Genomic DNA, 27,691 nt, shown 5'->3' with positions numbered 1-27,691 from the left:
TCTATAAATGTAAAAAAAAAAAAAAAAAAAAAAAAAAATTATACATTTCCTTTTTCATCACATAACCTTTTATAAAAGGCATATACAAGTTTATATTGTCTTTCATCAGACACAAAACAGAAAAGGCACATTAAGACCACCAAATTTTTATTTCTGTACAATATGTAAACAATTTTTTTTAATTGTATTATATACAACAGTTCTTTATAAGAGCTAAGGATGTACTGAACAGTCAACAGTCAATGTAAATATAAGGGAGGCTGCTGTAATGGTGTTACTGTACTGTAATAATCTGTAATAATGCATCCCAATTTCAGTTATGATCTTCCAGCCTCAGCTTTGGTAAGTTTTGCTGGACCATTCTATTTCTGTCGGTCATCCAGGGGTATTATAAACATTAACCTAACTGTCCTGATAGAAAATAAAATAATAAAATCAGAAATATTACAGAATGATCTGTGAAAATGATTCAACAGTGAGATTCAACCGGTTAGAAAAGCCGTGATGAAATGTCTCTTAATTCTGAATGTACAATGTGAAATGAGATGAAATATTATTATTAATCTGATTTTAATGCACAAATATAACAAAACAGTTTGGTCAGATATAATTAGGTAAAAAAAAAACAAAAAAAAACAACTAATAAATTCTAATTAAAAAATATAAAAGAACCCAAAAAGGGCAAAGTGCGAGTGAAGGCAAATGTGTTTAAATAATAAAAATAAAGTGTGTGATTCTTTAACAGCAATCAGCCTGGTATCATATGATCCACTGAGATTATTATACCATGCCATATTAAATACACTTTGATTCAACAAAATCAAATCAAAAACATAATAACACCACTTGGGAACACTAATGTTAATAGACAATCTAATCAAACTGTTTTTTTGTCCTTCTGAATTGTAAATGTTTTAGTGGTGTGTAGAGAAAATAAAATATTATGTAATCTGAGTTTCATATTACCAAACAAAAAGTTGGACAAATTAAATACGAATATAAACAAATATTAATTTTTACAATTTGTGAACTATTAAAAAATAAAAAGAAACTCTCACATTTTTGTACCCAACCCCCATATATATATATATATTTATTTATTTATTTATATTTTTTTAAGAAATAGGCAACTTGCAATAAAAATGTAACATGACTGCCTCTTCATTATGAGCCGATACACAGTAAACATCATAATTTTATGTCTTTATCAGCAATATCCACAGGGAGTTTCATTTGACACCTAAACCATATATTTACCCAAATATATTCAGATTATGAACGTGTTTATATCTTCATATCTTCACTCTAGCTGGTGAGAGGATTACCGTTTAAACGGCGAGACAAAGATTTAACAGCGTCTCGTTTTTGAGTGAAGCACTGAAGCCAAATAGCGTTTGAATAATTGTGCAAATTCCCCACAAACATGGAATAAGCACAAAAATACCACTGCTTTGTGTAAATATCGTTCACAGTAATTGTGTTGGTATTGAGGAGATAAATGAACAAGCCAATCAGAAAAAAATGTTCTGGACTTCAATTAAGAATCGAGTAAAAAAAAAAATAAATAAAAAAATAAAAAAAAAGTCTCTAAAGAGGTCTGGTTGTGTCTTTAATGCCTTATAGAACCGAGAACTATTGAAACTATTATTGATGCAAAAATGTAAATCAGCCTCCCAAAGTGTTAAACACAGATCCTGGCAAGACAACAACATGAAAAGTATTTTTGTTTGTAGTGACAGAACTTGATTATGTTTTGTACATATGTGCAATTGTAAGTGCTGTGAGCTAGGAAACACTGACAGTGACACTGTCCTTTGATTTGTCCACATCGCTGTCCTTGTCTGAAGGAGGAGCTCCTGCAGTCTCTCGAGGCGAGTCCTGACTGTTGTTGGGATGGACAGAAACCTTAGTCATGCCGTCTGTGTTTGACTCGGTGTCTGGCTCTTGCTGTGATGACGTTGCTAAAAAATAAACAGATAAAATAGAACTCAGATCAAATCAATAGATATGTGAAAGCAGGAGAGGACAATTCACTACCCAAGAGGTAGGGTGGGATATTGGAGCTAGTCTTTTGGGCTAGTTAATAAATCTATGATTTGTCTATTCCTGAAACAACAGTAGTAGTAAATGAACGGTTATCGTACCAGACTGCGTGCAGGACTTCATGTGTTCTGGCCAGTGTGCTTGTTGGCAGGGGTAGTCACAGTAGCTTGTGTTCCAGCAGCAATAGAAAATGGCCTCTTTCTTGCAATTGGCACACCACTGCTTCTTCTTGGTCTCGTCGACCGCCTGCTGTTTCTCCATCTCCATTTGCTTCTTCACTTCTGCGACCAGCCGTTCTCGCTCCTGCTCCAGACTCTGCCGCATCTCCGCCATGGTCAGCTCTGCGTATAAATGTAAAAAGGATTCATTTCCCATGGTAACTTGCTTTTCCTTATTTTCACAGCACGATATGTGAGAAAAGGCACAAAAACACACGGGTACTAATGTAGAATTTGTCCGTGTGTGCTTTGTGGACTGAAAATGACAAACCTAAATTGTGCTTCATCTCTGATAATTCCTGTTGGTGGAGCCACTGCAGCTTTTCGATTTCGATCCGTAACCGCCTAATCTAAAAGGCAAAACAAGGGCATGTCACTGGTGATGCCAGTAAAGCTGGCAAAAATTGCTATAATACCATTTTATTATGAGCACTGTATTCATTTTTAAGTGTTTCATACTTCTGCTATTGTGTTTCCTGAAGTGCTCTTGGAGAGGTCGTTGTATATTTCCGTCATTGTCCCCTTGATTGCATCCATGATCTGTCGATACACGTTATAACAATTCTCTCAAATCAGTGACATAGCAATAATTCATTAATAACTCATGACCTTAGTATCACAATGATGGATGTCCAATTCAATTTTAAACCACGCAATCATTTAAAATCCCGTACACATCACAGATCGGGTAGATCACTCTTAAAAACTCTAATTAATTCTTCTAAGAAACCGAAGAATAATATTCGGATTTACTTGTCTAAAACTTTTTTCCGAAGAGTACGGAGAAGATCTGGAATCTTACTTTGTTGGTATATTTTGCAATGTCAGCTGCCACGTCAGCAGAGGTGGTGGGGATTTGTAGATCTCCTGCCATGGAGGATGAAGAGGATGAGGAGGAAGAGCTAACTGTGACGCCTGCCATTATGGCTGCAGACACAGGGGTGCTGGTGACCAGAGTGACAGCCGAGGTCGAGGTGCTGTGTGGGGAATCTTTCTGCTGCACGGCTGTGAGAAATAAAGCGCTATAAGCTTAGTTCTGCGTATCGGTACAACAAAAGAATCACGGAACAGTTTGTGTAATTAAATGTATTAAACTGTGACTGTCTAAATCATTGGTCAAACCCACTCGGGGGCCTACCTACCCTTAACAGCCTGCCGTGTCTGATATCGAGTGCTGGAGGAAGACGGTGAAGACGACGCCTGTTGTGCTTGCGATAATGTCTGTGCCTGAGTGTGAGGCTGTGTGTGGCTCTGCTGCTGCCTCTGCACCTTCTGCATGTGCCACTTCTGAGAGGAAGTCTGAAACTTGGCCCCGGGGTTCCACACGACGGCTCTCTCTACCACCGGCACGCTCTCGCGGGGCAGCAGGGGGCGCTGTTTCTTCACCGTGCTGGTGGGGGTGGAGGAAGGCAGGGCTGTTGGTAGAGCGGTGTTAGGCAGGGAAGAGGAGACGAGGGCGGTGCTGCTAGGGACGGCGGGGATGGTGACTACATTTAGAGGAACTGCCATGGGAGACTGAGAAGGGTCTTTAAGGCCTGGAGTGGAAGAGGGTGTTGAAGGAGTTTGTGATGGTGCAAGGCTTCCTGCTGGAGGTCCTTTAGCTAAATAATAGAAATATATATATTAGATGCATGTATAAGAAGGTAAAAGAAACCACACTGTTATGTTACCACACTGGTAAAATATCTGAATAACGATTAAATATGAGATTGGTTTGAATTTATTTTGCTATAATATTTGTAGTTATTAAATAAATGAACATTAAAGTAGCTCCTTTTTTTTTTACAGAACAAAGTGACCACCTTCCTGCACGCTTGGTTCTCGAAGGCTTGTGAAGTCACAGGCCAAACTTTACCCAGATGAAGTGAGTGCGAAGTGAAAACACGCTCTACCAGAAACACGTGTCTTTTACATCCTGTGCCCTTTAAATACACTTCACTTTCACCACGTATATATGAGCGAGCATGTGACTGCTTCACGAGTGAAACATACCGATGAGCTCTGTTTCTCTCTAAAACTTCCTCGTTGTGATTATTGACATGATCTGCATCCCAAATATCCTGAAAACTCGTACTCAAAACAGACCTTTCAAGAGGATGAAGAGGTTTTTAAAATTAAAAACTAACTGTAATAGGAAAACAGTTTATAGTATGTGACATGAGACACGATATTAGATTGTTTTTTTTAATTCTGTTAGAGACACGATAATTAGATTATAAAAGTTAGATGACAAAAAAAAAGACATGATAGTATCTCTGCAATGTCTTCCACCTTGATGGGATATTCATCATTTAAAGATAAGGGTCCGTATTCAAAAAGATTCTAAGAATGATCTCAGAGAGCTCCTAATTTAGCTTAATTTTTTTTGATTAGGAGCAAGAAAAAACATCTGCGCTGTGTCTAAGATGTTATATTGATTTTCTTAAGGTTTAGACATTTAGTCTTTGGATGTTGAGCGGACGCAGAACTCGCCCTCGGTCTTGGAGGCTGCGGGCTCTTTGTGTGCGGTGACAGCGGCTGAGTCTTTCCTGCGCCTCTTCCTCTCTCTTCCTCCTGGTTCTTCTCCCAAATCAATCACTAGCTCTCGCTCTGAGTCTGAATCCATGTCTACGTCGACAGACACAGGCTGCCTGGCTTCCTCTGTCGCCTTGGACTTCTCTCGTGTACCGGGAGACGCCGATGCTGCTTTGGGCGCTTCCTTGTCCATCTCAACAACTGGCTTTTCTTTGGCTTGAGAGACAGCACTTCCCAATTTCTCAGCTTTAGTCAGCGAGCTAGATGTACCAGATGATTCCGTGCTGCTGTCCTTGTCTTCGCCAGCAGGGGATGTTGGTTTGGGCTTCTTTTTTGATGGTTCTTTCTCTGGTTTTTCATCAGCAGCTGAATCCTTGGTGCTCTTTGGTTTTTGATCGTGGTCACTGGCGTACTCGCTGTCACTGGAGTCAGACTTGTCCGAGTCGTCCGAGTCGCTGTGTTCCTCATCTTTGTACACATCCTCTGATATCTCCTCTATACCTGTTTAGAGCAGAGGTAAGAAGTGGCAAGTTCTCTTAGGCATGGTTTCTTTTTTCATGTCAGTCAGACACAACAATCGCCTTCTACACAGAAAACAGAAGTGACTTAACTTGCCTATCCAAAAACAGTATATTAATGTTTACATTTTTCTCACAATTTTTAAAATATCCAACCTCCTTCACTTTTTTGCTATATTTTGTTTTACATTTGTATAGATCTAGTTTCTATTGGGACAGCTATCATCAAGGCTCACAGAATGCAAGCTAGTCTGTATCATCAGTTATCAGGTAAGCTAAAAGTAAGGTTGGCTTTAATTAGTCCACATTTCGATTAAAATTCCTGAGGGAATTTAGGCATCGACTTCTGATTTGTTCAATTTGTTTGTGTCTGTAAGCTCACCCAGTTGTGCTTTGCAGCTCTCGATGGTCTTGTCAAGGTTGAGCTGGAAGCGGCTCCTGATCTGTCTTTTAGGGGACGTGAGTGAGGCCTGAGCTCCCTGCTGCTGCTGCACAGTCTCGCTCAGCTCCTTTAGATCCATCTCAGCCTTACTACGGTCTGAAACGAGATACACCAGACATACATACGCATGTGGGGATCAGCACAGGTTTTTAGAAATCATGACATTTAAAGGCCACAACAATAAAAGAAGCCGCACCCATCCGGTCACAACGACTACCGGCCTGTCACACTGACCCCCATCATTATGAAGAGTTTGAGTGGCTGGTCATGCAGCACATAAAATCCATTCTTCCTCCCGCCATGACCCATTCTGGTTTCCGTACAGTACCAACAGGTCCACGGAGGATGCCGTCTCAGCCGCTCTCCATACAGCTCTTACACACCTGGACTTAAAAGACTCCTATGTGCAAATGCTGCTCATGGATTTTAGTTCAGCATTTAATACTATCATCCCCCAGCAGCTAGTAAACAACCTGAGACACCTGGGACTTCTCTGTAACTGGGTGCTGAACTTCTTATCAGAGAAACCACAAACTATACGGATTGGCAGAAAAACTTGTGAAAAGCCACAAGTGTGTGCTCAGCCTGCTTCTCTTCACCCTGTTGAGCCATGATTGTGTACAGTTAAAAAAACGCATCGTCAAGTTTGGAGACGACACGATCGTAGTGGGCCTCATCACAACAACAACGAGGCCAACTACAGGAGCGAGTCAAGGAGGTCCAGTCATGTATTGACAACAACCTCTTCCTCAACGTAGGGAAGACCAAAGAACTCGTCATCGATTTCAGCAGAGGACCTCCACAGCACCCCTCACTGTGGAGAAAGTAAGCAGCACCAATGTCCTAGGGGTGCATATCTCTGAGGACCTCTCCTGGACAACAAAAACCACATAGCTGGCCAACAAAGCTCACTCACACCTCTACTTCCTCCAAAAACTGATGAAAGCAAGAGTCCCACCTCCCATCATGTGCTCCTTCTACCATTGAGAGCATCCTCACCAGCTGCATCACTGTGTGGTACGGAAGCTGCACTGCCTCCTGTCAAAAGACTCTGAAACACAGAGTGAATGCAGCCTGCAAGATCATCTGTGTTTCTCTGCCCTCCCTTATGGACATCTTCCACACCTGCCTCACTAGCAGAGCCATCAGCATCGCTCACACAAGTCAAGACACTTCAGGGAGAAGGTACCGGAGCCTCCAGGCTCGCTCCACAAGACTCTAAAACAGCTTCATCCATCAGGCTGTCAAGATGTAGAACTCTGTCCATTACCTCCCCCTTTCCTTCCTACTCCTGAACTTTAAAAATCCACATCTCACATCACACTTCCTTATTGCACACAAGTCCTTTTGCACTACTGTCACACTTCTGCTATCTGTCTTGCACCATACAAATGCCTTCATACTCAGAACTCACATATATTTGGATGTATATTTGCACCGTACAAATTCACTGTTTAGATTTACTCAGATTGCTATATTCGTTCAGATTTATGAGATATATTCACAGTACAGCTTTAATTAGAGAAGAAACAGCTTACCAAGATTAAGATTTAAGATGCTGCCTGTAGTGGGGGTCTTCTCCTGTTTAATGGGCGTGTTTGGGACTGTACAATGAAACGGTTTGGGGCTGTCCGTTGCGCTGCCTGCAGGACCGGCTCGTGGAGCAGAAGGGGACGCTGTGGACACCAAGGGGCTGTTTAATTTAGATGCATATATAAAAGGTTTACCTTGCTTAAAGGTGGGGTGTACGTTGTTTGAGAAATGCTTCAGAAAACTGAGTCGGGCCGACAAACAAAACAAACGTGTAGCTAATGAGCGGAAAGGGGCGTGTCGTCAATGCGGCGAAGAGGGTGTTCATGTGTGACATTAGCCGAAAGCGATTGAAACATTGACCTGGCGGATAAAACCGAAAAGCGAAAAAAGGCTTATGATAAGGCAAGAAGTAGGACCCGTGTTAATATAGGATCAGCTTTCCAGTGCTGGAGAGAACTGAAGGAGCAGGAAGGCCAGCGATGGGACGCCGAGGTTGCTTTTTTCCTTCTCGATAGGTGAGTAACGTTAGTTTTGCTTTGTTTCACAGAACTAATATATGCCGTCCTTTGCATGATTATGCTTGTGTCATTTTTGCTTGTTTGTTTATCTGCAATCGTATTGTTCTTCCCTTCAGCTATGATAAAGACACATTTATCATAACTTTCCATTAGTTGCCTGGGTTACGTATGTATGTGTGGGCGGAGCTATCAATACAGGGGTGGGACCCATTTGGGTTAGGGGCGTGTTTATTTTGGTGATTTCAAATGTCAACACTGGCTTTCAAACATCGTGCACCCCGTCTTTAAGGCAGCTTATAGAGTTGGAGATTTTCCTTCAGTTTTTTTTTTTTTTTATTAGAATCTGAATTTAAGGACCATAAATGATGAAGATAAAGATAAAAATCATACTACAGAAAAAAATCAAAAAATTCGGTTTCAATCAAAGCTCAATTCAGCATGTTTTCAGAGAGAAACCTAGATTAAAATGTACAATAGAAACTTATGAACATAATCTGACTATCAGTATAGTGAAAGTATGAAGTAATCATTTGTCATTAATCACTACTACCTGTGCTATCGAGAGATTCTTCTCCTGTGCTGTGGTGTTGCAGAAGTGCTCTGGTCTGGCTCTTTTCTCCGCCTTCCTGCTCGCCGTCAGAGCCAGTATGGGCGGAAGAGTTAGTGCTCATCGGTGATCGTGGTATGTCTGGCATAGCGATACGCCTACCGGTAGTCCCTCCACCACCCATGCCGGCTGGCACGACGCCCTTGCCTACATGCGCTGCGGTCATATCAAAGCTAAGCTTGATCTTCTCCTGTTTTTCAGGTTTGAATGAGCCGGCGCCGGGGTTTGCTGGGTCGAGTAGCATTTGGAACTGGTTGTCAGGCGTGTAGGGTGTGCGGAACGGGGCGTAATTGAAGATGGCGAATTTTTTCCGAATGTTCTCCACATATACCTCCATCTCCTGCATAGCGCTGTTGAAGATGCTTTTGGTCTTCTTTACGGAGAAAGGAATCTCTTTAGACATGAGGTAGCAGTTATTGATTGGGACCCAGGCCCTGAAAATAAAAAAAGAAATGCAGCATAAATGAATAGAATGCAGTACTGGAGACGCTAAGCATGTGCAGATTTTTAATAATATACCTGTCATGTTGTCCAAAGAATCGTGCATCTACTTGCCCATCTTTGTCTCGCAGAGCTTTGGCAGGCCAGAATGGAAAACCTTTAAGTTTGGCCCACACTAGGGGATGAGGGTTACTCTAAATTAAATAGTAAGTAGGCTGTTAAGTCACATGATTTTAATAACATTAATTAATGGATTAATAATCACATATTTATATAGTAAGTACTACTTACGCACGGCTCACAAAACCAGTTGTCCCTTTTCTGGCAGGCTGAAAGATAGCACTCGGGACAGACCTCAATTTCATTCATCTGTAAAAAAAAAAAAAAAAAAGAGGTCTGAAAAAACTGGCACCAAATTTGTATATTTTATTTTAACTTTTGCATTTATCTAAAACTTTTAAACCCTGTTACACTCACTTCATGTTCACAGATCTTTATGATAACTTTAGCTGTCGTGGTGAGCTTATGGTTTCCTGGAAAATATGAACAAATAGTTTTTTCCCACACAAATCAATAACAGCAGCACATTTACATACATATATGAATCAGTTTTATGTCCAACCTCCATTGTAAATAATGCAGTTGTGTAAAATCCACTTCACATCAGCCAGAAATGCTTCAGTAGAGCCATACATTTTCTTTTTGATATTCTAAATAGGAATGAAAAAAAAATCCTTAAACAGCTCCAGTCCAAAGCAGACAACATATTAGAGCAATGTGATTTGTTGAGTTTTGTTTTTTTATTACCTTTTCTAATGTACAGAGATCCATGGGATGAAAAATATACTCCGCATAATCAGGATGCTGATCAAGACACACTGGCTTCTGAAACGGTTCTGTCTGAAGAGAGACAGAGAGAGAGACAGAGAGAGAGAGAGGGAGACAGAAATAGGTTGAAATATTTAATTTCCTCGATTAAAACAGCATGTATGAAATGACCCTGTTATTTACATTGATATGCCCTGTTGCATTATTATTATTTTTTTGTTGCATTTTCCTGTTATTATATTGTTTTTGCACTTTGTATGTCTATGTATGAACATGAATATCCAAAGATTGTAAGGTGATATGGCCTATGTGGCTGTATATGCTGCTATGAGATACCGGTACCACTGTGTTGTAATTATTGTAAAAAAAAAAAAAAAAGCATGTATGAAAGGAATTGTGGATTTACTCTAATGTAACTTAGCTTCTCATGAGAAAAAAACACTATACAAGTTAACAGCTAAAATGGATGTGCGGAATCCACTGCGCACGCTTACACCCGGCTGTTTCATCTTTTGGAGGGCAAACTTGAGAAGGTAAGATAGCTGGTCCAGTGTGAGCATGGTCATTGCCTTGCTCTGGGTCTCGATGCACTCTGCAACAGTTATTTTCTGAAAGAGAAGATGCATCATATTTTGACTCAACCTTTTACATATGTTCAAACATTGACAACTGTTTCATTAAACATTAAAGGTGGAATTCACGACGTTTGAAAGCCAATGTTGGCATTAGAAATCACCAAAACAAACACGCCCCTAACCCAAATGGGTGTCACCCCTGTTATGAAAGCTCCGCCCCACACATACATGCGTAACCCAGGCAACTATTATGGCAGAACCTGCTGGGGCGGCTGGCCAAGGGAATATTTTGATCAATAAATGAACTCAATGAGTAATACTATGGTAATACAAATGTGTTTTTGTAGTACTGTGTGTTGTACCGTGAAAGGTTTAGCTCTGTTTCACACAGAAGACGTTCAGTTCTCTCCAGCACTGGAAATCTGATCCTATATTAACACGGGTCCTGCTTCTTGCCTTATCATAAGCCTTTTTACGCTTTTCGTTTTTATCCGCCATGTCAATGTTTCAATTGCTTTCTGCTAATGTCAGACATGCGCAACACTCTCTCCGCCGCTTATTGACAAGACACACCCCTTTCAGCTCATTAGCTACACCAGTGTTACTCATTGCGCGGCTCGTAAGCCTCCTGTGGCTCGCCAAGCTTTAATATGCGGCTTGCATGGCAGTAAATAATACGGTGATATGATCACGTGGTTAAAATTAATTTTTCATTTAAGTAACATTAAAAACAATCAGGGAAGCATAGAAAAACGAATGTGCTCTATTACAAATAATAATATATATTTATATATATTATTTGACTCGTCACTGACTCACTGCGTTCTGCGCAATAGCCAGTTTTTGGTGGCCTGCCAGAAGCTAGTTTGTGTTTCATGCTAGTTAACAACTTGTGTTTACTGTACACACGGACTAAAAAATGGATCGATTTCTTATCAAACAATCCCGCGCACAAAATGAACAGCAACAAAGCAATGTGACAGTGACAAAAGAGGTAACTGATGGGGAGCATGCATCATCTGCAACTCGAAGACTGAATAACTTGGCATACTTTGCGGTGAAAGTGGCTCTCCTATTGACTTTGTCCTATCAGTGTGGCTCACATCTAAAAAATAGTGAAGACCACTGAGCTACACGTTTGTTTTGCTTGTTGGCCTGACTCAGTTTTCTGAAGCATTTCTCAAACAACGTGCACCCCACCTTTAAAGCTGTAATAAGATAATTCTTAGTGAAAATAATTCTTAGTGAATTCTGAATTTACAGTCCATGGTAAAAACAGAACAATATCAAGCTTTTTTTTCTTTTTTTTTGCTACTATCAATAGGGACCATAATTTAATTTAGCTGATATGATGACCAATTTGAGTTAAGTCATTTCTGGTTCACTTGACCTTTCATTGTACACTATTATTTATTATATACTGCTATAGAGTGTGACTTGACTTGGCTTGATTACTATTTGTAGCTTATGTGTGGTAATGCTGAGTAGTTCTATTGTGCATTTCCCTTAAACAGAAATTAAATGAATTAGTGAGTATTAGCGAGACTGCACAGCAGCCGATGCCAGATGTATTTTTGTTTAATGAGCCCATTGTTCTCCTTATTTATACTTGGTCATATTGAAAAGCCAAGACTGGCAGGTAGGCAGATATGACACCTATCAACTTGGCAAGGGCAAAGGCTAGCAAGTGCTTGCTCCATCTTTTAAAAACATTCAAACCCTCTCAGAGGATAGCAGTACCATTTCTCTTCAACATATATGATCTCACAGTAGCTTATGACCAGCTGAAAGGATTAGAGTGCATGTTTCCCACCTAGAAAGCACGGCCATATTGGGATGGCTGTGACATCACTATGACTCAACTCTCCCAACAATAAAGCAAACCCTTCTGCAGTCAGCAAAGGGATGGGAAATGGATGTCGACCTGGGGAGGAAACTCCCCTTCCCCGAGGCGATACTGGTTACAACTCTAAGACCCGATATCATCATGTGGTCTCCGGAGGGAAGGAAGATCATCATGGTGGATCAGCAAAGGCGTAAGAGGGCTCAAGATACATCAGAGCAAATCCACGTGTGGACAAGGACGGACGCATGCACACCGCTCAGACGAACTGTCTGGTGAGACAGAGGAGAACCCTAGGCAGGAAGCACACCATAGTCCTAGGGATCTCTCAGTGCAGGCAACCCCCCAGGACCACACAAGGAGAGCTACCAACGCCAATCCAGAAAGCCCACCTCAGGCAACGAAGGAAAGAATTAAGTGGCCCAGAATGAGCGACAAGGAGGAGTGGTCAAGGTTAGATGAAGATCTGGACAAAGTGCTTGGAGCGGTTCAAGCAGGATCAGTGGAAAGGAAGGTGGATCTACTGACAACAATCACCTATAATGTGGCAAAGGAACGGTTTGGGGCAGTGCCAAAGAGAGAGAATAAAGCAAGACCAGAAAAGCAGGACAACAGAAGAGAGAGAAAGATCAAGCAACTTAGGAAGGGGATCAAAACCCTAAGGAAGCAGTTCAAACTGGCAAGTATAGGAGAAAAGGAAGGAATAAAAGAGCTGACAGCCAGCCTCTGGGAGCAGCTCATCAGAACAAGAAAAGCTGAGGGATTCAAACAGAGGCGGAAGAAGCAGGAAGCTGCACGAGCCCAGTTTATGAAGGACCCGTACCGCTTCACCAAATCACTTCTGGGTGAGGTGAGGTCCGGGACTCTAATAAGTTCCAAAGAGGAGGTGGAGCAGTCGGTTGAGGACGGATTTAGTGACCCTAGAAGAGACACGGCCCTGGAAGAAAATCTCAGGCTTCTTAACATTGACCCACCTACCACATCCCTCAGTACAGAGTGCCCATCATGGAGAGAGGTTCAAGAGGTAGTTAAGAATGCAAGATCATCTTCGGCCCCGGGCCCAAGCGGTATACCGTACAAAGTATACAAAAGATGCCCTAAGCTCCTTCGAAGGCTGTGGAAGCTTATGCGGGTAATTTGGTCCAAGGGAACCATTCCAACAAGCTGGAGAAGGGCGGAAGGGTGCTTTGTGCTCAAAGAACAGGGAGCCACACAGATCAGCCAGTTTTGAACTATATCCCTACTTAGTGTGGAGGGAAAGATTTTCGCAGTGCTCGCAAAGAGACTGTGCGCTTACATGACCCAGAATGGATATATTAACACCTCTATCCAGAAGGGTGGTATGGAAGGGTTCTCCGGGTGCTTGGAGCATACAGGAGTTCTCAGCCAACTTATCCAAGAAGCAAAGGAGAAGAAGGGCAGCCTAACATTTGTCTGGCTTGACTTCGCTAATGCATATGGGTCTATTCCCCATAAGTTGATTCAAGTTGCTTTAGACTACTACTACAGCCCACATAACATCCAGGGTATGATCACCAGTTACCTGAGAGACATCAAGTTGCGATTCCAGTCCGCCAGGTTTACAACAAAGTGGCAGCCAGTGGAGAAGGGGGTAGTGACAGGATGCACAATCTCTCCCATCTTGTTCATCATGGAAATGAACATGATCATCTCTGTAGCGAGTACGAAGTCAAGGGGACCAAAGACCGCAATGGGACGTCAACAGCCAGTGATCAGGGCATTCACAGATGATCTTACCGTGATAACGCCAAATCATGTGCAGGCAAGATGGGTCCTGGCAGAACTGGATAGCATGGCCACTTGGGCAAAGATGGTCTTCAAGCCCAAGAAATCAAGGAGCCTGGTGATTCGAAAGGGCAAAACAACTGGAAAGTTCAAGCTATTTGTTCAAGGGGAATGATACCAAATATCCAGGGCAACCCAATTAGATGCCTGGGAAAGTGGTATGATGATTCCCTTTCAGATAAGAACAGCACCGGAAAACATGTTGAAGAGTGGCTGATGAAGAAGTCTGGCCTGTCTGGGAAATACAAGTGCTGGATTTACCAACACGGCCTGCTTCCAAGACTCATGTGGCTTCTCACTGTATATGAGGTGCTCCTACCAACAGTTGAAGAAATGGAGAGGAAGTTCAACAAGTACCCTAGAAGATGGTTGGGAATACCCCCCAGCTTTACATCCTTGGGGCTTTACATGAGGTCGGGCCAGCTCCAGCTTCCCTTGTCATCAGTGGTGGAGGAGTTTAAAGTCACCAAATGCAGACTGTCCCTGACATATAGGGACTCTCAAGACCAACTTACCAGGGAAGCAGGAATCAGAACAAGATCAGGCCACAGGTGGGCCGACAGCACAGCAATTAACCAGGCAGAATGTTCGCTTATTACCAAAGATATCATCGGAAACCCTTGTACCGGAAGGCAGGGTCTAGGAACATCACATTTCCAGAAGTGGTCAAAGTCAACTCCTAGGGAGAAGAGAACCATGATCCAGGACAAAGTTCGAAACCTTGAGGAAGAAACAAGAAGAGCAAAATCCATCGAGCTTGCCTGGAACCTCCCCAAGAGAACAATCACATCTAGTGAACTGTGGCGGCTGGAGCCCTTCCGTATATCGTTTCTACTCCGAGCAGTGTATGACATCTTACCAACCCCAGTCAATATGCACAGGTGGGGGAGGAGGGAGAACCCACTGTGCAGGTTATGTGGCAGGAGAGGAACAATGGCACACATTCTGTCAGGGTGCAAGACCGCATTGACACGGGGGGGATACAGGTGGCACCGTGACAAGGTGCTGTCAGTGCTTGCAGACATCCTGGAGCAAGAAATGAGGAAGAAACAACCAGCCAGAGTAAGATCATTGCTGAGCACCATTGCCTTTGTGAAAGAACGCCAAAGACCTGTTGCCCACAGCCAAGCTAAGCAGAACCTTCTGCAGTCAGCAAAGGGATGGGAAATGGATGTCGACCTGGGGAGGAAACTCCACTTCCCCGAGGCGATACTGGTTACAACTCTAAGACCCGATATCATCATGTGGTCTCCGGAGGGAAGGGGATCATCATGGTGGAGTTGACGGTGCCGTGGGAGAAGGGCTGTGAGGATGCTGCTGAGAGGAAAAGAGCCAAATACCAGCAACTTGTTGAAGGTTGTCGGGATAAAGGGTGGACATGTTGGCTGATGACGGTGGAAGTAGGATGTCGGGGATTCCAAGCTCAATCTGTGTGGAATCTATTAACAAAGGTTGGACTGAGAGGTCACCTGAGGAAAGCAGCTGTTAGTAAGCTGGGGGAAGCGGCAGAGAGAGCCTCCTGTTGGCTCTGGCATAAGAGAGAGGATATAAGCTTTAAACTTGGAGGAGAGGGGCAGTGACCTGGCCAGTTACTGCTGACCCACCAACTGGAGGGTGTTGTGGTTAAGGGTCGAAACACCCAGTGAAGGTTGGGGACCACCTGACGACCTCACCTCCAGGCCAAGGCTTCATCCATTAGTAATGGATGTATGTTAGCATCGTAGATGTATTATATAACTGTGTAGCTTTGAAAAGTCTTAAACTTTTAAAGACAGGACTTAGCAGTGGCGTACTCACAGAATGCAATCTTTTCCCAAGCACAGCTAGGAATGTGTACAAAATGTACAAATATTCCATGCATTAACTCATGACATGTTTGTAAAACAAAGCCTGTGGACATGCACCTTTGTCATTCCTGCACACTCTTTTTTAGCACTTCAAGTGCTGATCAATTATTTATATTGCTGGGAAAACACCCCTGTCAAGTATCTGTGATCTACGCACTTCCAATATTGCAGATATTTATAATATACCTCGCATACGGACGGCAGTGTTAGTGTGTGCCAATACCTCACACTCAGGACAGAACCAGTCGCCTTCAGGCTCAGCAGCCAGTTTGAGACACTTGGCATGGTAGACGCGTGGGCAGAGCTCACAGCAGAGCACCTGGCCCTCGCGATGGCACACCCAGCAATAGAAGTCATTCCTGCCGTCCTGCGGTACAACATCAACAGGGTCTGTGGTGAGTGCGGGCTGCTTCACATAGTAAAAGGGACCATGTCTTAGTTCGGACTGGAACGTAGGTGAGAAAAACAAGAGAGCGGGGGTTTCAAAATAAAGGCAATGCAGGTCATGACACACAGAGGTAACACCGCAGATGTACACATTAGAAACCCACATAATCTCTGCACACTTGTATTGAAGTTCAGTGATCATTACATGCAATTTTTATTTTCATGCAAAATTTTATTTCAAACATTCCGAAATCTTATTATCGTCCTATCGTATCCTGTAGTTTCTACCACGCTTGAATTTGTATCTACAAGAGGAAAAAAATTTTTCCTTTCTGAACTTCACGCAATCCAATCTACCAATTTAACGTCTAACGATTACAGAAAAAAGCAATAGAAAGTCATTTCTTTATTAATGCTAAACAGTTCAAGTTTGTGTCGGTTGCACAGTTAATTAAAAGATTTGGATGAAACTGCTCAGACGCAGAACGCCGTACATTCACGTTAGATTCAAATAAAAATGACATTTTTCGCAGTCTATCATAAATCACTGAGATGTTGCTTACGACATAGAGGAATGTACTTTTGCACAGCAGCAAAAGTAAAGGCTGCCCTCGCTTGCTGTGTAATGCAATCCCTGAGTGCTTTACTTACAATCTTCAGACAGATAAAATAAGCAGGCATATCACGCCATAGTCTTTGAGTTGGCTAAAGAATTTACCTGCCATTTCAAAATACAACCCTTGTCCACAGATACACCCAAGATACTTCATCTATGAAGCAAAATAAATCAGCTGATGAGCAACACTGTTAAATATGTAATCATTTTCCAGAAACTCTCTGTGGATTTATTATTATTATTATTTTTATTTATTTATTTATTTATTCTGCAGTCTGAATTTGCAGACTGAAAATCAAGCCCAAGGGGTCTGACATAGTTCTAGCGAACCTCTTATAGCATTCAGAATAACAACAGATGGTATGTAATGGATAAAGATCATTATAGTTAACTATTGTTTGAGAACAGTTTAAAGAAAGCGCTGAACCTGATCTTTGCTGCTGTTGACGGCTCCCGGTTTCTTCTTCTTTTTGACAGGGCTAGGAGACGTTTCTGAAGAAGAGTGTCCGTTGGAGGAATGCGGTGGGCTAGGTGCTTTGCGCTTTGGGGCGGTACGCTCCACTGACCCTGGATCAGACACTGTATGAAGTCAAAACTCAAGACGATTAGAGAACATGCAAGTGAGCATCATATATGATTTTTACCGAGCGTTATGTTCTTCATACCTTTGGATCGTGTGGCAATCTCCATTCCTTCAATCGCATCTGATTCTGTCTTCGCCTCCTCGTCTGCTAAACTGCCGTACACAGAGAATGTTTATGTACACGGTGTATGGTGTTTAAAAAAGTTTAACTGATCAGAATGTACGGTATTAAAAAAAGTCATGCCCATGGCATTTTTTCAAGATTTTTTGCTACTTTCCCCACACTGCTATGAAGTCTATATTCCTTTTACTTCTATTTTGTCATATATATATATATATATATATATATATATATATGACAAAATAGTACTCAGTTAGTACTTTAGTACTCAGCCATTCTGTTTGGGTTTGGTTTCAATTTGAAATTCATCATGACTGGAACTACTGATGCATCAAAACTTAAAATGGTACTAGTGTACAAAGAGGAAATGCCACGCATGATAGCACTTCACTTCTGCAAACATTGAGCACTGAGATATGAACAATTCCTTTCCCCAGGCTCTGCAATTTGCTCGTGACTCAAAGGACAATTCACAGCACCTTGCACACATTTTTAATGAACCACGTTCACCGGTACTGCTGTACCTGTCAAAATCTGTGCATTAGCGCTCACTATAAACTATGTTTGATGACAGTATACTAATACGAAAAGTAATTTACTCGTTTAACAAGCGTCAAAAGCACATACTTGTACTCATCCCTGCTAATAATAAATGCATGCAGAGAAACAGTCTTTTTTGTCAGTGGTTTCACAGTAAAATCTTAATCGATCAGTTGAGCAGGTCACGTAAAAGTAATGGTGGTCAGACAGCTAGCGGAAACTTTGACGCAACCGAGTGGTCTCGTTGAATTTCATCTTGTCCGGTTTATTATTTCCTCTGCTTTGAGTGTGGAAGAGAGAGAGGGTTCTCAGTGAAAGAGCTTCTTTGACAGAAGTCCAGGGTTTCCCTCAGTGTCACTGCAGGAGGCTTTTCAAAACAAGAGAGGTCTGGCGTGCACAGATATACACTGACCAAAAAGCATGCTGCAATCAGGTTTAATACAAAAATTTGGACAAGAAAGTCTTTTATTTGTCTGCGGTTAAATTAAGGTAAACGTCTGAGCCAAACCAAATGGCACACAAAAACATGTGGTTCCCTAACAATTAGATCAGAGAGGCCAAGTTCATGTTTGCTTCATACTTTACTTTTTTATGTAGATGTGCATGCTTTAAGAGAACAAACTCAACAAAACATACAAATATAAGCAGGGTAGGAAGTAAACAGATAGTGGATAATGAAGGAAATGGTTGCCTCTGCAAAATGAATAATGTATCCAGAGGGTGGGGATGATATTGCCTTCCCTCACTCCGCCACCAACACACAGCCTAGTCACAAGGACAGCTTGAGGCAAACAAAGCTAGTTTTTATAACTCTGAACCAGTCTCCTGGAAAATACATAGAAAAGTATATTTCTATATTCCATGAAAAGTAAGAGAAGGCCTTATTCATAAAGATATGTGGCAAGATATATTATTATTACATAGCAATGCCGTATACGGTATATATTAGTATACAGCCGTTTCCAGTCCACTGCAATAGTTCAAGGCATTATAATAATGGTGTTGTCACAGGTTATGAAATGACGCTCAGACATTGCTATTGTGCTGTTTTCCCCTCTCCACACCATGCCCTGGTCTTTCCATCAACAAAACAAAACAACCACCCGCTATCAGCTGTCTGTGCTCTCATCCAGTCTAAACATAAGAGAAGGGGGGAAGAAATGCAATGCCTATTTCTGCACACTTTGTACCCTATGAATCTTAAACACGTCATTCGATTACAGTTAATAACACGGTGTTATAGAGATCTTTTGGATACAATTAAGCTAGAGAATTCCAGTTCCAGGATAATCATCTTCCTGTCGAGGCAGCAATATCATGCTGGTTTGATTCTTCCTTTCTCCCTTCTGCATTTCTGGGGGAGAAAAAAAAATTAAAGCACACACACACACACACACACACACGACAACATTTTCAGAGGCTGTGCACTTGCCATCTTGGCCTCCTCCTCTCATCCACCATGCATGCACCACCCATCCTCAGCAACAGCCATTTCTACTCCCACAATCAATAGCACCACTTCACCTGGCATTAAACCTTCGCACGTCAAAGCAGCATGACACAGATATAATCATCTTCCTCGTCACATAAACTGACATCGCACTAACCAGCACATGAACTTAAACAATCGCATGATGCATAATAACAGCATACCTTATTTTTCTTTACGTGCACAGTGAACAGGTTCTTCAGGCAGGGCTTTTTTATATGGTTTCTTTTTCCTTTCAATTATAATAGCTGGTAAGGGATGAGACAAAGATGGGTGCAGAATTTTCCAGAAGGGCCTTGCTCTCTCTCCCTGCCGCTCTCGGTGCAATTGTCAATCTTTAACCTCAGCTGTGGGCTGCCGATTGGTTTGAGAGCCACACGGAGGCGCGTGATTGGGCGCTCGGTGCTGTGTGGCATGCTGGCTCTCCCTGCTCTCTCCGCTCTGCTCTGATCCACTGCTGCAATGCAGGGAGGGCTGCTGCTGCCATCCGCCATCAAAAACACACTCCAAATCACACTCCGCTTCTTTAAGCCTTCACTGACAAGGCTACATACATACATACATATATATATTCTCTCTAGCGCTAGAACAACTTCAGATTACCTACTATCCCAATGCCTCGTCTAATATCTAAGAGCAGTGACGGGCATCCATTTTCTATAGCTTTCTGTGGCCACTGTGGGAATGCAAGCTTTGCCAGCAGAGCAGCCCGCAAGAATGCAGTGAGGGCCTTAGAAACACACACACACACACTCCCACATATGCACACACTCCCACATACAGCATAGAGACAAAGAACCAAAAGGAAAATGTAACCTGCCTTATAGGAAACAGCTGTTTTGGAAAATACTCAGCATTTATCGACTGACATACACAAACTAACAAAGATACCACCTATATAGATGTTCCTACTGTTATTATATACAAATTACAATAGGCCTAATTTACATTTAATCAACCAACTTTATTTTTTCCCTCTTACAGTGACAATGGCAAATTGAGCAAATTACCATACCATTTTTTCTGGAAATATCCACACCTAACAATAAAATTAGAAGGCCGTGGAAATCAAAAACTACGACCGAGCCCTGTGGTAAGGAAGTGTTCTAACATAAAGCCAATCTTGGCTTGTTTTTCATAATTACAATAGTTCTATAGTATTGTTATTTTGAGTGTGGTTTATATATGTATAAATATATATATATATATATATATATATATATATATATATATATATATATAAACAAACCAATCTTAAATGCCAGATCTTTAGTATTACAAATTACTTCATTAATTCATTACTTAATTCATTACTTCATATTCATTACTTCATTAAAGTACTAAACAATCAGATGCAGGGTAAGTAAAACGCTAAATTGGCACTTGGATAGCACTATGTATGTCTAAAACGAGTCTAAGCAGAATGAACAAATTTCATCCAATTTTCTGTGAAGCCACAGAAAATCAGGTATTCAGTCTCAAATTGAAGAGAGTTGTCGTTTGTGACAACAAGGCATGTACAATCTACATTTATGCTAATGCTATTTCAAAACTGACACCACTGATTTTGTTAAATAATCAATGTAGCCCAAACCTTACTGTATAAAGTAATTATCTACCTTCTGCATATTTTGCTGTCACTGTTGCCAATGGGTCAATTGAGTGGACAACTAACAAAATCCAGATAACTGTGAACAACCCATCAGTAATCGAGCAATTAATCAACTACTTGCTTAGATTTCCAAAACATTGGATTTGCATTGGATTTCCAAATCATTGATCTGAGATCTAAAAAACACAATGTTCAATCAGGTAAAGTCAGACAATTAGTCAGAATTAAACAGAAGGCTTTTATCAGATCTGGCAATGGAGGCGTTATCAAACAAATATAATGAATTTGATGAGAACGGCTATCTGTGGATCGAATAAAAAAAAAAAAAGTCAGGATTTTGGTCTTGAAAATGCATCCAGATTCATTATTTGAGCAAAACTTCCTCTAACCATGACCAATAACAAGAGAGGTGGGTTCGGTGACAGTTTTTTTTTATTTATTTATGTTATTTATTTGACCTAAATTGTGTTAGATCAAACGATTCACTGAAACATGCTGTTTTGTTGGACTGAAAAATGCTCACACTGGTTAAAATGACCAAAACAAGCCACACCAAAACATAAAATTCATGGCATGTTGTAGCCTGCAATGTCAGAGGTTATAATATCGATTATATATTTCGATCTTTTTGCGACCCTAGCCGATTCCAAAGTCCAGACACTTAATATTTTGATACATTTTCAACCTAATATATCTTTAATTTATGAAACTTAAGATGCCTTTTTATGGCCAACTAATTCAGCTTAATTTGGATGTTATTTTTGTCCTTCCTGAGTGTTTTAAGTATACAGTACCAGGCCCTACTACATGAGCAAAAAAAGAGAAGCTACCTAAAATGGCTGCCAACCCCTATCCATGATTTAAAAAAAAAAAAAAAAAAAAAAAAGTGTCACAGTGCCATCAATGCACAGTACAGAAAGCCAGGTCCATGCACTATGTACAGTTACGTGTGTCAGTTATAGGCCGTCTTCAGTTTTGTTGGCAGAAGATTAATAGATCCAAAGCAAACCGTCGCACTTCTTATTGTCTTACTTGAACAAAAAACAAGATCAGCAATAAACTGCAGTATAATTGCAGTAGTGCTTATAATGCAGGCCATTCTGCAGCCTGGGTTTCCCCTTACACATACAAGGCCTTCCATTTTGAGAGGCTTGGCCTACACCACTCCTGTATTCCACTCTTTGCTTGATCAATGTTACAGCTGAGAAAAAGCACAGAGGTCCATTCTCGTCCTGGGTACACTCACAGCTTAACAAGGGGTTATAAACACAGCAGAGACAAACACAAAATGAAACACACTGCTGTTGAGTCCTGTTCCTGCCAGTCAGGATCCAGCTCTGTGCTGTTGGTACAGGATTTTCCCACCTCCCCCAGAACAAAAACATTATATTTTTGTGTTAACACCTTGTACATAATTAGCAGATTTGCTAAACAGAAAGTGAAAGCATAGAAAGCAAACTTACCTCTGTGGATGCATGGCTTAGAAAAGACTTGTGTGTAATGTCAGTGCTTATTAAAACATGGAGGACAGCCCTCAGCCCTCTCTCACTGCATAAGCACTGCCTCGGCACTCCGAGGCAGCCGAGCCAAAAGCCTGCTGTGATTGGACAATGCTCTCTGGCAAGCTGGAACGTGGCAGCTGATTGGTTGAATCGCTTCCTGGCTAAGTGTCTTTTGTTCAGCCAAAGCTGGGTTACGGGTACGGCTAAAAAGAACTAGGCCTTGACCAATGAATCCATATTGGAAAAGACAAAACTGATTTGAGAACAAGATCTTTTCCCACGTATGAACTGCGAGGATATTTTTTTAAAACCATTATTTAGGCTAAGTAAGTTAAAACAGACAGACAGACAGACACACACACACAGACAGACAGATAGACACACACACATAAGGAATCCTTGACACAATGTCAAAGCAATCCACTGAAAAAGGCCATTGTTTTCACAGTTCCTGTTTAAATGAGATACCAAGAAAACATCATATAATGCAAATGTATCTACAATAATGTAATTACTCTATAATATTTTAGGCTTTCAGGATTTTCAGCTTACAGCTCATGGATAAGAGAACTAGTCATTTTATGGGAGACGGAACTTTAAAACTTTGAATGCTTACCACACATTTACAACAACCTATGACCTAATTTTACCCCCTCTATTTTCTTATCCTTAAATCCTTATTATTCATTAACCTTCCCATTTTAAACAATCTATGAATTGTAAAATGGAAAAAATGTTATCGACAAAGGTATTTATTATAATATATATATATATATATATATATATATATTCTCATAATCTTATAAAAACAAATATATAAAAGTAGTTGCATTTATAGTATGATATGCGTATAGTATGATTAGTATGATTAGTATGATATTCCTTAATCATCTAAAGTAATGTCGAAAGAAATTTTAGATGTAGACAACAAAAAAACTACTTTATCGTAGACCATCAACCATATTACCAACATCCACGACTGATTCCAACCTATTTTATAAATAAGTCAGACACAGTATATGGCATTTTAGTGTTGCTGACAATGATTCAAAAAATATGGTGCAAAATCATATCCACTATCCAGTGATAACAGAGTAGACCACAATAGATAAGTGTATTATATTTCATTATATTAATGAAGACAAAGTGGCATAAAAGTGGGCTTTTAAAGATTTTTTATTGTTGCCACCCTGTTGGATCTAAAGTGGTAGCTAATGTAACAGGATCTGTGTCTCTAATGTACCTAAATAGTTTGCGAAGTGCAAGTGTTATTTTGAAACACTAAAGCACACTGTGATGTACCTGAGTGTGTCGAGGGTGTTTTGATGAAACATAGTAATGATTTATTCATTTATCATGCAGAAAATATACTTTGTTGATGGAAAAACCAGATGCCACCTATAGTCACGGGTCCGAAACCAAGCCGAACCTTATTTCTTATTCAACCTGCAACGCTCGTGCCTGGGAACACACCAGGTATCCAGGTGTGTACAACGTCACGATTGATCAAATGTTCGTGCTCTAAATCATCCCCATCAGGTTATTTGGTTATAACTCTTAATTCTTTCAAAACAATCAAATTCCAGTCCCACTGTCAAAGGGAGCTGATTATTTTCTAAGCATAATAATGTAAAAGCATACAGAGAATATTGGGTATCAATAATGTAGTTGACTTTAATATGAATGTAAAAATTAGATAATCTACTGTACTCATTTTTTTTCAGTGTTAGTGATTTGGAACTTGTGGGTTTTTGGTGGAAAATGTGAATAAACACAATGTAGTAAATATATAATAAATATAATGGTGTTTGTATGCCAGTATTTAAACTGGTATATTGACAAAAGAAACATTAAGATATATTATCATAATGGTGTTTTTCTCACAGGATTTTTTTTTTTTTTGCAAATCAATGAAAACTCACCTAACATACTAGCTAAGAGAATAAAACAAAGATTTATAGCTAAGCAGAGTTCAAAATTAGCATAAACTTGTAAGTTTAAGTTTAGTGAGCTGGCCAGAACTCAATTTAGTTTCCATTTTTGAAGCCAGTCCGCAATCGTGAAATTTACATTTAAGTAAAAACTGATGCTAAAAGTCTCGAAAAAAGTTTACCTCATAGCCAAAACCGCACGCGCGACGCCTCGAGGACAGGTACCTGCCTGGCTTGAAACTAGTGCACATGGTAACACAAACAACAGGGTGGGCTGACAAAATAAACCCAGGACTGTAAAGATGATTCATCTTAACACTTAATACACAAACCTGCAGTGTATGCAATGTAGCGCTTCCCTGTCCTCTAGACCAGTGTCTTCCTGTGCACTGCACTGATTAACCTACCTGACACACCTGACCCAGGTCATCAGCTCAACAAGCTACTAACATTAAATGCAACCATAGAAGACTAAAAAGCATGAGTTGTTTTGTGTTGGAGCAAAAAATGTACTTTCTCAAATGAATGATAAAATCTGACTAATTAAATGTTATGCTATATATTTATACATGCAATTAATGCTTCTCTTAGCAAACATTTCTGTAGATGCAAGCATTATACCCTTTGGGTTTAGAATTGTAAGTATACTCATAGCCATAAAACTTTGACACCATAATAACTACTATAATTCGATATAATAACATCTCAGTAAATATAAAACCCATTATTTTGTGCAAACCATGGTTACCTCTGCATAGAGATATCTGTCCAGTATATTTTTTTTTATATTTGCATGCTGATCTGTATAAGCACATACATATACTACACAACAGCCTAGCTGTGCTTTAGTGACTTTAGTGTTGTAAGCTAACCACTAGAGGAAGCTATTGACCTAGTCGACTTTTTCAGTGTGGAGATTGCAGAAGACAGCTGTCTGTAAGACTCCCTCCTGCATTAATAAATCAAAACACACACACACACACACACACACACACACACAAACAGACACATACACACACAGACAGACACACGTGCACACACACACAAACACACAGAGACACACACCCCACATACATGCACACACGCGCACACACACAGACAAACACACACACATTTACATTGGAGGACTCTATACAAAGGAATATACATAGAAATTAAATATTTGCCTACGTTTACGTCAAAAAGTCATGTACATGCTGCCCAAAGGAGTCATTTCTCTAAATAACTTTTTTAATACATTTATAAAACTTTTTACACGGCTCTCTAAAAATATACAGAACCTGAACTTTTCTTTTTCACAATAATCCTCTTCTGATGCACAAATCTATTTCATTAAGGGTTAGATGCAAAAGTCTCAGACCTTGAGCCAGAGTGGGGTAGCAAGTAGAGGAGGTGGTGGTTTGAGGGTAGTTGGGGGAAATCTCTTCATTGGGTGAGGTGAAGAAGACAGTCGATTGATTGGATGCTTGCAGGTAGACGATCTATAGACACACAGACGATTAGGGGCTATCTCCTGTGCTTTCAAACCACAATCTCTTGTCCTTTTCAAAGGCTACAGAAAGAAGTGGGGGGTATAGACGTGGAAAGCATCTCTCACTCTCGGGGGGGGTTACTAAGGGTCTTTTTGCTGGAACATGGGGGAAGGGTACAAACAGTTCTATGGGCCTCTGCTGGGTGTCTGAGGAATGTTATTGAGGTGTTCTCACTCTCGTACACACACACACACACATACACACACACACACACACGAAACACAAACATACACAGTCATACATTTAAAATTTTATATGTTTCAGAAGTATGAGTATGAATAGTAGGCAACTCATTATACTGCAGCACACAATTTTTAAAGTTCAATTTTTTAACCTCATACTAAACAGTGTTCCTTAAAGCTTCAAAACTTTTGAACCCATTCTAATAATGAAACGCTGTTATAAACACCTACATGGAACATGATTCGAGGGTTCTTGACTGGTCCCAGAATGTCTCATTTCTCCTCTTCTGATTTGACAGCAGTAGGTGCAATTCTGTCACAGCAGTATCACCATTATATAAACAATATTGATTAGATCATGCTTTGAGATCGCCCTCTGTGGCATTTATTTCTCTATTTACAGTTCAGTCCACTTATATCCACTTTATCCAATCTCATTACCCTCGCAGCAAACTGATCACGTATATTGTATTATATCACTATCATTATATTATAAACAACCCAGTTTGTTGTATATTTTATAGAAAAATGACATCAAGCACATGATTATACATTTATATATATTTGACCTAAAGAAGGCCAAAATTACCCCATTGTGTTGTAGGTTTAGAGGGTTTTTAGAACAAAAATAAAGCTCTGAATAATGGCATATATTTCCAGTTCAGGTCAGTGCACCATTTGCATGTCCACACGTCCTCGTTGGGATGCGATTAGAGGCCGGTGTTGTAGTCATGACAGGAAACAGCAAGCAATGAGCTAATTACAACCCCCTCCCATTCTTTTTTCCCTCTCAATCCATTTTTTCCCCTTCCCCCTTCTCTCTCTCTCTCTCTCTCTCTCTCCCTTCCTCCCTCTTTAGCACTGTCTCCTTCTCCAACAGTTGAAATCCAACACTGGTATGCCTGCGAGGTCACCATGGAGACGAGGCCACTGCTTCTCTGCCTCTTTGTAGGGCACCTACAGCATCCTTAGGGCCCTAAATAGATTTCATTTCACACACACCCCCAATCAGTTCTCTGTGATGTTTTGACAGTTTATTTATGCCTAATTTTTTATTATTTTTTTTTTTTACAAATATATAATTGTGCAAACTTTAACCTAATGCACTTTTAATGCCTTAACAAACTCACACCATGCATCATATATGTGTTCTGTATATTTGCATGGTATTATTACTGGTTATATCTTATCTTGTATCTTATATTTGAAGTCAGAGATTTAATTAAATTTCAGCACATAGTTCAACAAGTTCAACACACACATACACACAAACAGGGGACAGCATGAACCTACGTGCTCCTCTGGGTGGCTAAAAATAAACGTACTATATATTTTTTTTCTAATATCGTTACAACTTCCCATCTCCTAGTGGCTGTTTTCAATATGACTGGAGTTCATGAACTTGTAGTTCATCCTCTTGAAGCTGTGCGTAGACTCCACGAGCTGAAGAACTACATTACCCA

At 40.6% G+C, this 27,691-nt stretch overlaps 1 protein-coding gene across 6 annotated transcripts; it reads right to left on the bottom strand.

Annotated features, from left to right (window-relative positions):
• Positions 1 to 130: 130 nt before the first annotated feature.
• zmynd8 (zinc finger, MYND-type containing 8) lies at positions 131 to 22,650 on the bottom strand. Of its 6 annotated transcripts, none has more exons than XM_060857838.1 (20): positions 22,545 to 22,650; positions 17,402 to 17,472; positions 17,164 to 17,315; positions 15,957 to 16,178; positions 10,157 to 10,270; positions 9,642 to 9,734; positions 9,457 to 9,544; positions 9,312 to 9,367; positions 9,126 to 9,203; positions 8,913 to 9,028; positions 8,337 to 8,827; positions 7,274 to 7,411; positions 5,676 to 5,831; positions 4,734 to 5,276; positions 3,404 to 3,862; positions 3,064 to 3,266; positions 2,721 to 2,801; positions 2,533 to 2,611; positions 2,145 to 2,384; positions 131 to 1,961 (listed from the first exon to the last, which is right to left on the bottom strand). In XM_060857838.1, exons 1-20 carry the CDS (start codon positions 22,556 to 22,558, stop codon positions 1,786 to 1,788), a joined length of 3,570 nt encoding a protein of 1,189 aa, XP_060713821.1. In that variant the 5' UTR covers positions 22,559 to 22,650; the 3' UTR covers positions 131 to 1,785. The 6 variants fall into 6 exon arrangements, 4 of the variants coding, with proteins under 4 accessions (XP_060713821.1, XP_060713823.1, XP_060713822.1 ...); XM_060857840.1 differs by having other exon boundaries at positions 15,957 to 16,100; XM_060857839.1 differs by lacking the exon at positions 22,545 to 22,650 and adding an exon at positions 19,634 to 19,888.
• Between the last annotated feature and the right edge of the window lie 5,041 nt (positions 22,651 to 27,691).

The sequence above is a fragment of the Tachysurus vachellii genome, chromosome 22 (assembly GCF_030014155.1).
Source record: "Tachysurus vachellii isolate PV-2020 chromosome 22, HZAU_Pvac_v1, whole genome shotgun sequence".
NCBI classification, from domain to species: Eukaryota; Metazoa; Chordata; class Actinopteri; order Siluriformes; family Bagridae; genus Tachysurus; species Tachysurus vachellii.
The sequence above is the reverse complement of the archived record's forward strand: the minus strand, read 5'-3'. Positions and strand labels throughout refer to the sequence as shown.

What these genes read in the sequence shown, in the direction of transcription:
- zmynd8 (XM_060857838.1), bottom strand. An exon ending in TCAACAGCAGCAAAGATCAG is followed by an intron (nt 16,179 to 17,163) that starts GTTCAGCGCTTT and finishes CCTACGTTCCAG; the next exon opens with TCCGAACTAAGACATGGTCC. An exon ending in TTGCAAAATATACCAACAAA is followed by an intron (nt 2,802 to 3,063) that starts GTAAGATTCCAG and finishes GTGTATCGACAG; the next exon opens with ATCATGGATGCAATCAAGGG.